At 33.2% G+C, this 12,326-nt stretch overlaps 1 protein-coding gene and 1 pseudogene across 1 annotated transcript; one reads left to right on the top strand and one right to left on the bottom strand.

Moving 5' to 3' along the window:
- The first annotated feature begins 3,019 nt into the window (after positions 1-3,019).
- On the top strand, positions 3,020-4,458 carry LOC108452760 (uncharacterized; annotated as a pseudogene).
- LOC108452055 (receptor-like protein kinase THESEUS 1) lies at positions 4,224-6,807 on the bottom strand. Its single transcript, XM_017749790.2, has one exon. It carries the CDS (start codon positions 6,805-6,807, stop codon positions 4,306-4,308), a length of 2,502 nt encoding a protein of 833 aa, XP_017605279.1. The 3' UTR covers positions 4,224-4,305.
- Between the last annotated feature and the right edge of the window lie 5,519 nt (positions 6,808-12,326).

The raw sequence follows: 12,326 nt of genomic DNA, 5'->3' as shown, positions 1-12,326 counted from the left end.
CGATTGAAAAGTTCTGGCAAGTTTTTTTTTTTGTTTTGGTTTCCATTTTTGTTTATTTTCGTTGTTGCATTGTGAGTTTGAATGTTACTATAAGGGTTTCTCAAGTTCTCGTTAAATGCTTGTTTTGCTTCTGTTTGGCGAAGATCCTGAGAGGAGTGTTCCTCCGACAATTTAATTTTTGTTAGGGGCTAAACGATCGTTGGTAAGTGACTTTTTTTTGTTTTGGGGTTTTTGTGTCGAAGTTTTTTATGTAATTTAACTCGACTGTGATTTAGCGTCTTAGTTCAACTGAGTTGTTAATTGAGTTACTGAATGATCGTTTCAGGCTTCGGAAGTTTTCTACATTGTTCTGACTTCGAAACTACTTCAAGTGCTACCGAAAACTCGAATCTTTGCAAAATTCAGACTCTGAAAACCTTTACTCTAGATGCCACACAGCCGTGTGCCATGCCATGTGGTGGGCCGTGTGTGTCACGTGGCCGTGTGGTAGGTCGTGTTTCCAATCCATGTAGCTCACTGTTTTCTATTAAGGACCACACGGGCCAGAGACATGAGCGTGTGTCCAAGCAGTGTGGCTCACTATTAACCATTAAAGATTACATGGACAAATGACACGGGCGTGTGCCAGGCCATGTGGGGCCATATAGGCCAATCATTGAGGCTGTGTAAAACCACACAGGTGTGTAGGTCAGAAATGGGATTTTCCTTGAGGGCCATAAGCATCATCTGACGCAAAATGTAGGCCTTCTGTAGTGTACATATGTTCTAAATTAGACCGTATAGGTGCTATCTAATGATCTGAGCCTGAGTAGTTTACTATATAAATGTATACTAATTGTGATGACTGTTAATGATATTGATCTGTACTACCTGACTATGAACTGTATCTGAACAACTATGTGTACGCTCTTGATATCTAACATCCGTAATATGTATTTGCATGGGATGGGAATTGTGTAAAGGAGGAAGTGATTTGTTCTGGTTCAGTGGCTAAGCCACAATTTATATGTGAATCTTGCGTTTTATTGCAATTTGATCAAGTAGCTAGTCTGCAATCACGTTGAACGTGTCGGACCGACACTATGTGGTGTATAGGGCTAGATGGGTATTAAATTCCCTTAACGGTGTATTGGGTTGGTCGGAAATGGTGTGTGGCGGATGAGGTAGGAAAATCAGATATGTTTCGATTTTTCTATATCTAAACTTGAATTATTCTACCATTCATCTGATTTTTTAAGATTGTACTGGATATCCTCTGATTCTGATGTGAACATGAGCTTAGAAATTTACTGTTATAGTTATGCTTCCAATTGAATTTATATCAGTTACACACTGAGTTCTCAGCTCATTTTGTCTATTGACTAAATTATAGGTAACTCATAGTTTTAATTAGGTCGACATAATAGAAGCTTGGTCATTATGTTTTACCACCCTTTTTTTATATTATTAGTAATTTTAGTATTTTCTTCATATTATGACTTTCTAAGATTGTTGAATTATCGGCAGGGTTTTTATGAATGTTTATAATCTGTTAGACGGTTTTTAACTGTGTTTGTAAAAGTTGGTTTTCCTAATAACATTAATGTAACTCTTCAAACTTAGTCTTAACGTCTAGGTCGGGTTTGGAGTATTACAAGACTTAACCACTAAAGCAAATACTTAGATATGACTTAATTTATCAAATCAAAAATTAGACATTTGGGGTGTTACATAGAAAATTTCATTTCTACTATTCCAAAGGGTTAAGCAAACAAATTTTTACCAGATTTCATTTTTCCAATGCAATATTTAACACTTTCTCAATTTAGGGTTTTACAAAATTTTAGAATTTTTTTTAAAATGTGCTATATTGATTTTGGGTTTTTACTTTTACCTTTTGATCTTTTTCCAACAGTTGGTAATAAGTGAATTTCCATGTTAGATTTTATTGTTTTCCACATCAACAATTTTACACGTGGTGCGCCCACATTAGTTCCATTAGCCACAACAATAGAAGTTAATGGTTAACACGGTCAACCTCGGTTTCCATTAATTGAAGGGGTAACATATTTTTAGGTGAATAAAAACTCAATAGGGTACATTTTTTATAAGGGCTCAATTAATTTTTTTTATTTTTTACTAAGGTTTTTTTGACCCTTAAATACTTTAAGATAAAAATTAAGATAAAAAGATAACGTAGCAAAGGAAAATTGAGTTGAAGGTAATATTCCAACTTTCAATTAAAGAATATATAAAATTTAAATTTTTGAAGATAATATTATTAGAAAGAATAATCATGAAGTTTAAATCTTCAACATTTATCATAAAACAGACATACATAACATCAAAAGAAAAAAAAGAATATACAATGTATTTGGAAGTCTATTATGCAATAATAGGTTGAGCTTCAATTAAAGAAATGTTGCACACTTTCTTGGAACGAAGCGAAGGGACATATTTTATAGATTTATTCTCAAAATACACTTTGCCATTGCAAGTCATTAAACGAAGTGGCAATATAACATTAGATTAACCGCTATGTTTCTTTATCGGTACATATAATTTTTACTAAATTTTAATAGAAGTATATATATTTTTCAATAATATTTGATATAGGTCTGCTTTTCAGTAATTTTTAATATAAATGTTTTTAACAATATTTTTAATATAATTTTAACAATATTTTTAATATAAATATTATATTAAGCCTTATATTTATATACATATAAAGTCATGGTGAAGCTAGAGGAGCAGCCAAGGGTTTGGATCCAAGTAACATGAAATGAATCAGAGATTAAATTAGTAGAAGAATATAGTTGCTTCAACCCTTCAAAAATGGAAACAAATAGTATATTTTAATTCCAGAGCTAAAAGGTACCATCATGCCTGAAACTTACTGAAAATTTAGATGACATTTCAAGGATTAAAATAATTAAAGAAACGAAAACAAGACATACAATAGAAGGAAACCTAGCAGTTTTGAATTCTATAAATAGACCAAGTGTTCTTGCATAATTTGGATCATAATTTTTTTCTTATAATGGAGATTACAAGAAGCAGCTCTATTTTTATCATTTTGCTCGTCTTTGTGTGAGCTGTGATTCAAACAAAAGCAGATTCTGTGTATTGCAGTAATCCAAGAAGCCGATGCTATGGAAAATACATAGAATGTCCTTATGAATGTCCAAGCACTAGCTACGGCAATTACAAAGCTAAAGTCTGTCATGTTAACTGTGATTCACCCGTCTGCAAATCTTATTGTAAACGTAAGTTTCACCTATTTCTGCTCCGAACTTATATGAATGTTCAATTAATTTCTCTTTTTGTGGTTTTGGTTCTTGATTTTAGATCGTAAACCAGACTGTAATGGTCCCGGATCGGCTTGTTACGATCCTCGTTTCATTGGTGGTGATGGCATTGTGTTTTATTTCCATGGAAAGAGCAATGAGCATTTCAGCTTGGTGTCCGATACCAATCTCCAAATCAACGGTCGCTTCATCGGTCATCGTCCCGCTGGTCGAACCAGGGACTTCACTTGGATTCAAGCGCTTGGGATCTTATTCAACTCTCATTCTTTCTCCCTTGAAGCCATCAAAGCTGCAACATGGAACAATGAAGTGGACCATTTAAAGTTTAGTTACAATGGGGAGGATTTAATTGTCCCAGAAGGGGCTTTGTCCAGTTGGTATTCACCTGAAAAAGATGTGAAGGTCGAAAGAGTTGCAAATAAGAACAGTGTGATTGTAACATTGAAAGATAGTGCAGAGATTATGGTGAATGTGGTTCCTGTGACAAAAGAAGATGATAAAATCCATAACTACAAAGTACCATCCGATGATTGCTTTGCTCACTTGGAAGTTCAGTTTAGGTTCTTTGCCCTTTCACCTAAGGTGGATGGGGTGCTCGGCAGGACTTACCAGCCGGATTTCCAGAACCCAGCGAAACCTGGTGTAGCAATGCCTGTTGTTGGTGGTGAAGATAAGTATAGGACCACTGAACTTCTTTCTGCAAATTACTTAACTTGTTTATACTCGCCAGAAAATAGTTCGAACCAACAGATGACATCTATGACTGAATATCTAACTCTTGATTGCACCCGTGGGGCTTCAGCTGGATATGGAATTGTTTGCAAGAAATAATGGAATAATGGGTTTTATTAGTTAAAAGATTAGAAGCTTCTACGGCTATGGCTTCTGTCAATAATGTCATGTATTCTAATACTATATATATATATATAATGTAACTTTTTATGTTGTTTATGTTTGCATTGATGGTTGTATAATGGAACATTGTAATTGTAATAATAAACATAAACCTCTGATTCATCTACCGTCCACAAGGATTTATGAGTGAATCTTCGGCATCACAATCGGTGCCAGAATTTCCCCTGTTGATCATGGTTACACTGTTATCAAATGACTCAAGCGGTGTCAACCGAATCATCGGGATATGGTTCATACTGTTATCATCGGGTTCAGTTAGCACTGATGAGGTCTCCTCCAGCTGAAGAGCATACTCGAGGTTCCATAAAACATCTCCCATCAATGGTCTATCAGTGCCATGCTCAGCTAGGCATTTCTCAGCTGTCTCTCCGTACTTCTTAAGAGAAGCCGGATTCAATTTCCCGACCAGATTAGAATCCATGATTTGATCCAACATACCTTTTTTCTGCCAGCTCATTGCCCATTCCGCGATATTAACTTGTTCTCTTGGGAGAACTGGATTTAAAGCCGGCCTAGCACAGAGAACTTCCATCAGAACCACCCCAAATGAATACACATCAGACTTCTCAGTGAGTTGCTGTCTTCTAAAGTATTCGGGATCGAGGTAGCCAAAGCTACCCTTAACAGCAGTACTCACATGTGTCTGATCTAAAGCTGGACCTGTTTTAGAGAGACCGAAATCTGATACTTTGGCTACGAAATTCTCATCCAAGAGAATGTTTGTTGTCTTCACATCCCGGTGAATAATGCTTCGGGCTGCAAATGTGTGGAGGTAATGAAGTCCTCTAGCAGCTCCAATGCATATTTCAAGTCGTTGCTTCCATGTTAGAGATGGAAAATTTGTTCCATAAAGATGGCTTCTAAGGGGTCCATTAGCCATATACTCGTAAACAAGAATCATTTCCGATCTTTCATCACAGTAGCCAATAAGAGAGACAAGGTGACGGTGACGAAGTTTAGATACCATTTCAATTTCAGTCATAAATTCAGCAAGGCCTTGTTCGGATCTTGAGTTACCTCTTTTGACAGCACAATTAGTCCCATCTTCAAGCATACCTCTATAGACCCTTCCAAAACCACCAACTCCTAGAAGTAGACTCTCATCAAATTTGTTGGTTGCATCAAGGATTTCTTGGAAGGTGAAGAATCGACCGAAACTCAAGGAAGCCGATGAGATGCAGCTTGCCGTTCCACTCCTTTTTGATGCCATTGACATTTTGGTCATTGTTTGAGAGTTTCCATGTAAGGGATGTCCTTGATGATTAGTTTTAGACTTCCACATCAACAGGCAACAACAAAAGAATCCGATGAATGCCACTGCAATTACAGCTCCAACAAGAGAACCAATTATTATCCATATCTTGTTCTTCTTCGAAGATGATAGCAGAAGGAGATTCTTTACAGAAGAAATCCCATCGAGGCTACCACCTTCATTGCTTATTTTCATAATTTCCAACCCGCTCAGTGTTGCATTAGTGATATCCGTCACTGAATCCGGACCGATACTAACAGTCAAAGTATCAGATCCCGCTGAGGAACTGGAGATGAAGTCCATATAGTAAGGCACGTTTAGATTGTTCGTCAACGTCGATAGTTCAAGACTTGCAGCAGCAATATCATCATTTATGTACAGATTAAAAACCAAAGCATAGAGAGACTGACTTAAGATATCACAAAAATGTCCCCGGACGAAGTACCTGAAGTTCGGATTGACAGGGAAGACCCAAGTTACATTGAAGTTCATGTTAGATACATTTGCATCACCCATGGTTTCAGCAGTAGCATAGACCCAATTCGGTGCTGTTTCCTCTGTAATGGAATCAGTATATTTGATGGAAGCTGGATCAATCGAAACATTCAGAGAAGAACCATTTACACGGAGATATTTCGAATCATTCTCCCATATTCTTCCAAGTGTATCATTCTGAGCACTAATTAACGGCCCTCCCATGTTTAACCGATAAACAGTTTCCATCCCAAACTCCGAAAGACCACTAATAGGAGTAGATGGATTCAGACCTAATGCCTGGTCAGGCAAGACTGAATCCGGGATGGACACAACTTCGATCGCATTAACAAACGAAACTGAATCATTCCAAGGAACAAACGTAAGCGTCAAGGTAGCAGAAGTCACATTGATTGCAAACTCCTTGAACAAAAAAGAACCATTATAGTTCTCGAAAGTGAAGTTGTTCAACAACACGAAACCATCAGTGACAACCGTTATTGGAGCAGATATCAAGTTATGTCCCGATTTTGGAACTGCAACAGGAAAAAAGTATAGCCAGACCCACTGCCGGCCTCGTTGTTTGATATCGAACTCGTATGAAGCAATGCTGGAAAAAATCCGAGCAGATCGAAATATAGAAGATGGAACACTGGAATTAGAGCTAGCAACATAATAACTTCTTTTGGTCTTTAAGGAAATTGAAGAATGAAGAAAATCAGGAACAAAAGTTCTACCTTGAAATGTGACATTTTGTGAAGAACCACAAACAATTAAGTAGTTATCAGTAGGAGTGAATGATGCCTGTATTCTTCTATAACCCAAAAATTCAAACAAAATAACAGCTAAAACCAAAGATAGCCACTTCCCTACATTCATCTTCAACAATAAACCCCAAAGTTCTCAATAAACTAACATATAAAGAAACCCCAAATTCCCATCAAAATTTGAACCTTAAAATACTAATAATTCAACCCCTAACTAGAACCCTAATGCAGAATGACTACAAAAGATCAAAACCTTCTTCAATGGCCATACCTCAAAAATGAAGCCAAAAAGAGAAACAAACCAGCTATTCCCTGGTAGGAACACTGTATATAAAATCAACTACTTTTCCACTCGTATTGGCTAAACTGACTTTTAGAGAGAAAAACTAAAAGGACCCAACAGTTCTAATGAAAGAAAATTAAGTAATTGTATTTAATGTGTCTTTGAATTTTCAGCCTGGGAAAAAATGTATCACTTCCCATCAAAATCCAGCTGTTTGTTATGTCTTTCTCTTTTACTCTGTACACTGAAAGAGGTTTGAATTTTCAGAGTATTCATTGGCCTCACACGCATTGGACCCTGTTTATGATATAATTTTTTTGGGTAAATTTCATTTTGGGTCACTCAATAATTGAAAGGTTACAAAATTGTTACTCAATTATTCGATTTTGGTTTTATTGGTCACCAGTTAGCTAACGTAAAAATAAAAATACCAAAAAATCCAAGATAGTGGGGGTGAAAAAAAAAGATAAAATTGAATAGTTTGAGTGTCCATTTTGTAATTTTTCATAGTTAGATGAGTAAAAGAAAATTTTACTAATACTTGAGTGATCATTTTGTAACTTTTCATAGTTGGATGAAAAAAATAAAATTTACTAATAATTAAGTGACTATTAGTATAGTTTACCATAATTTTAGAGAGATCTCTCAAGTCAAATGTCAAAAAAAAAAAGTGTCGCTTGTCGTTGAATTGGCTAATGTGCTACATTAGTAATTCATTAGTGGATTAACGAGATTTTTAATTATTAGTGACTAATTTTAATAATTATTTTAATTAGAGTGACTAATTTGAGAAATAGAATTTAGAGTGACCAAAATAGAACAAATCCTATTTTAGAATAAGCTAGAGTATAGTTTACCCTTTTTCTTTTTAACTAAATGTTGATTAAATCATTATTTTTTAACGATGTTGGCATGACAACTCACATAACAATAAAATGTACACTTCATGCTAATATGGTATTATTTATTTTATTTTATTTCAACACATAATTTAAAATTATAAAATATTCAAAATTTAAAAATTATAAAAAAATCGTAAAAAATTTAACATGAAATATACATGGATTGTCATGTTTAAAAATTAATATTTTAGCCAATATTCTATTAAAAACATTAATTTGTGTTTTAGCCCATATTCCATTAAAAAAATAATTTGACTCTTTTTAAAAATAGGTGATTAAATTCGACTATTTTAAATGATTCAATACCAACTTTAACTCAAATAAAGAATAAAAACCAAATTAATAAAAAATATATAAACACTAAAATTAAATTTAACATTATTTTCTTTTCATTAAAAAGAGCATTATGCCTATTTTTAATTCTCATTAAATTTAATTTTTTAAAGTCTCGTAATTAAGTGGTTTTTTAGTCTTAAAACGTAACAATTCAACTCCAAACTATTTTAGTAAAAAAATTATTTCGAAATATTAATTTCATTTAGATATTCTAAAATAAAATTCTTGACTTCGTCTTGTAATAATAATAATTATTTTACACAAGTTTTGCTAATTTAATATCAGAAAGGTCCATGAAAGTCCTGTCACGTGAAGCTTCTATATTTTGTTTGTTTCTAACATAATTAAAATTTTCTAAAATTAAAATTTGAAGTGAGACATAATAATAATAATAATAATAATAATAATAATATTATTATTATTATTATTATTATTAATAAAAGATAAAATTATACTTTAATCCTTCTAAAAATAATTATATTTGATCTCTCAAAATTTATTATTTAATTTTAATCCTTAAAAAAATTAAATTCACCCTAGAAACAAATATAAATTGGCAAAATTAGGCATATATGACGTTTTGGAAAAAAAAAATTTAAGGATTTAAACCGATTTTTTCAAAATGTAGGGATATGTGGCGAAAGCGCGCTCTGCACAACATTTCTTCTTTTTAAAAAAAAATAAAAAGTATAGATATTAACACGGTTAGAAACTCAGGGACGCTGATTTTCTAACTGTTGGACTAATGGCTATAATCTATAAAAAAATCTCCTAACGGCTCTAAAATGTTTTCTCATATAAACCCTTCCACTTATTATTTTTTTCATTCAATCTCATTTATCTGTTATCTCAACTCTTTTTTTTTCTTAATTTTCTATCCTAATCTCTCAATTTTCTAGCCTAATTGTTATACCTAGCTTTATTTGATAATATGTTTTGATATAACAAATTAAAATATTTTTAAATAAAAATTAAAGTTGAACAAAATTGACAAAATGATAAAATCAAGTTTAAAAAGTTTCAATTGAGTTACACATTTTCAATCAAGTTAAAACTGTTTTAAAACAAGTCAGTATTACACCATGCCAAAAAGTAGTATCGATACTTTTTGGTCAAGTATCAATAGTTTTCAAAATATCAATATCCATTCTAAAATTGATGCTAAATTGACATTTTATTTTCAACCAATTCAACTAAGTATTGATCCAGTATCGATATTTTTTATATGGTATCGATAAAAGTCTATTTCTATCGATATCTTTAGCTCCAACAATCACTGAAATTTGCATTAAATGCTAATAGTATTGATACTTGTAGAAAAAGTATCATTACCTTTTGTTGCAAGTGAATTTAATGATCTAGTATTTTCATCCCCAACAGCTCTATTCATATTTCCAACAACTACAACGATTGTAAATGAATTAGAGGGTATAAATACCATCTTCAAAAGGTCCTACAACAACTAGAGAGATCATCAAGTCAAAAGATCATCAAGTCAAAAGATCAATCAATACAACTTTAGTGCTTAATTCTTTTATATTTTTCTTGTATACACTTGTGAGCCTTCATTGTTATTCTTTAGCTCAAGTGTATTCTTGTTTATTTGTATTTAATTGACAAGCATTCTGATCTTGTAAGTATTATTTCTTAATTTGCTTTTTGTATTTACTCTTTGAGAGGGTTGAGTCTTAAGGTTTGGGTAGAAACCTTAAGGGGGTTGCGATCTAAGATTTTAAGTAGAAATATTAAGGAAGATTGTAAGGTTAAACTTGTCCTCAAATATTATCAAATTAGTGAATGTCACATCTCGAAAACCGAGTTAGAAGAAATTGAGTTAGTGAAACCAAGAGTAGTCACATCCAGATTCTTTAGTTTTAATTGTGATAATTATGAAAAATAATTAAATTTATTTTAGTGGTTGAGGGTTGGTGTGGTGTGTATGAGGTTTTGGGTTCGAATCCTTTCCCTTGAAATTTTGTTAATTTTTAGCTCAATTCGTATCCCTAGTCTTTTGGCTTAAATCTTATTTCTGTGCAAGTTATGTCAAAATGAGTTTGTTGGTTTAGTGGTAAGGTGTCAATTTATCCTTTGGTTTTATGTTTGAATCCTGTACACGCAAACAAGAATTTTCTTTTTGTTTTAAACTCTTTGGTTAAAACCTGTTAGGGTAAGTAATCAGATTTACTAGGGGTAATGGTTAAGTTTTAATTAGTTAAAAACAAATCTATTTCCCCAAATTTCTCCCAAAAAAACTATCCTTTATTCCTTTATTATTGTCACATTCTATTTTTCTCCTCCTTTCCCTTTTGTTTATTTTCTTTTTCTTTTTGATTTCATTGGTTCTTATTAGTCCAACTTGTTGTTCTATGTCCTTCATCCATACAAGTGAATTGTGGTTTTGTTAAGTAAGTTCAGTGTAAGTGTTGAAGTTTCTTTTTCGGTGTAAAGTTTTTAGTTGTGTTGGTATTGAGTTTATGTTCTAGTGCGTTAAGGACTTAGTGTTTGATAATTTTTTGCATTCTGATAGGAGAGAAGCGTGGGATGTTAGATGAACTTTCAGCGAATTAAGAGCTTGGATTGACGGCTTTCTGAGATAAGTATTCGAATATCAACTTTGAGGGTTGATTTCTTGTAAGGGAAAGTTATCAATTTAAGTGTCAAATTTTTATCTCTGGGTTGTTAATTGGTACAATTTGATGTCAAATGTAGGATTTTGATATTGCTCTATTGTGTGGTTGTTCGAAAATAACATCAAATGTGTGAAATTAACCCAAAAAAACTCGATTAAATAATGAAACTGGGTTGTTTTTTGAAATTTCCCAGTGCCACATAGCTGTGTGGATGACCATGTGGGGCACACGGTCATGTGAAACCATGCAGGCTATGTGGAGCACATGGTCATGCAAAATTATGCAAGCCATGTGGGGCACACAACCGTGTAAAATCATGTAGTCCGTGTGGACCAAACGGGCTAGGTTTTTAGGTCGTGTGGGCCTTTTTGGTCAATTTGGAGGCCCAAGTAAAGGCTAATTAAGGTACTCATAAATTGGGTCCATGAGCATTATGTAAGCCCATAAAAGTACAAGTTTAAGTAAACAAATATTGGTAAGTGTAAGAAGTATGTTAAATAAGTTCCAATAAGTATAATAATGAGTTATGATTTGTTATATAAGTAGGTATGTAAGTTAAGCATGACTATTTTATAAACCATGTATGTTATACATATTCAATTATATGTTCTGATAAGTTATCTATATTGACTATGTAATATGATTTGCTATGATCTATATAAGTTGTGTGTAAGTTACGCTTCATATAATATATGTTTGCGTGTATATGTCATACAACCTATGTGATATATATGTATGTCAATGTGACTTTGCATAAGCATTGGGGTGGGTTATGATATAATGGAGGAAGTGTTGTATGGCAGTTGTTACTGCAAGTATATGGCGGCTAGACTACAAATTTCTTTATGGAAGCTCAGCTACATATTTGTGAATGGCACGCGGCCATATATTGGTGTGATTGGACGGATGGACTCTTGTAGTCCTATTTGGTGTGATTGGCTGGTAAGAGTTGGTGGGTAACAAATAGGGGTAGGATCTATATTTGCATTTGTTCGGGCCTGATATATATTTATGAAATTATGATATTTCGATACGAAATATGTTCCGAAAATATGACATAATGATTTGATATATGTTTCTGGTAATACAATATTCTGATATGATATTTGTATATTATAAGTACAAATTTGGTGGTGACATTTAGTTATGTGCTTGTTAAATAAAATTCTACTTGTGGGTCGGGTCATACAGTGGGCTTCTAACTCACTCATTTGTTTGATAAGTTTCATGTGAACTTCTGACTAAGGACCGGATGACGTGCGGGAGCTTGGATTGGTCTTTCAAATAATATGGTTTGATTTATGTTAATTAAGAATTTCGGGCATTTGGTTTTGGACTATGTTTTTTTAATTTGGTTTTGTTTTTGGGTTTTGAATTGTTCGTCGGTTTTTGGAAGTTTCAACGTAAAACTAAAAAAAAAGAACATACAAGCTAACAAATTAGAACTCGGTTTTCAAACTAAAACAAGCTAAGGACTTTT

The sequence above is a fragment of the Gossypium arboreum genome, chromosome 5 (genome assembly GCF_025698485.1).
Source record: "Gossypium arboreum isolate Shixiya-1 chromosome 5, ASM2569848v2, whole genome shotgun sequence".
In the NCBI taxonomy this organism is placed as follows: domain Eukaryota; kingdom Viridiplantae; phylum Streptophyta; class Magnoliopsida; order Malvales; family Malvaceae; genus Gossypium; species Gossypium arboreum.
The sequence above is the reverse complement of the archived record's forward strand: the minus strand, read 5'-3'. Positions and strand labels throughout refer to the sequence as shown.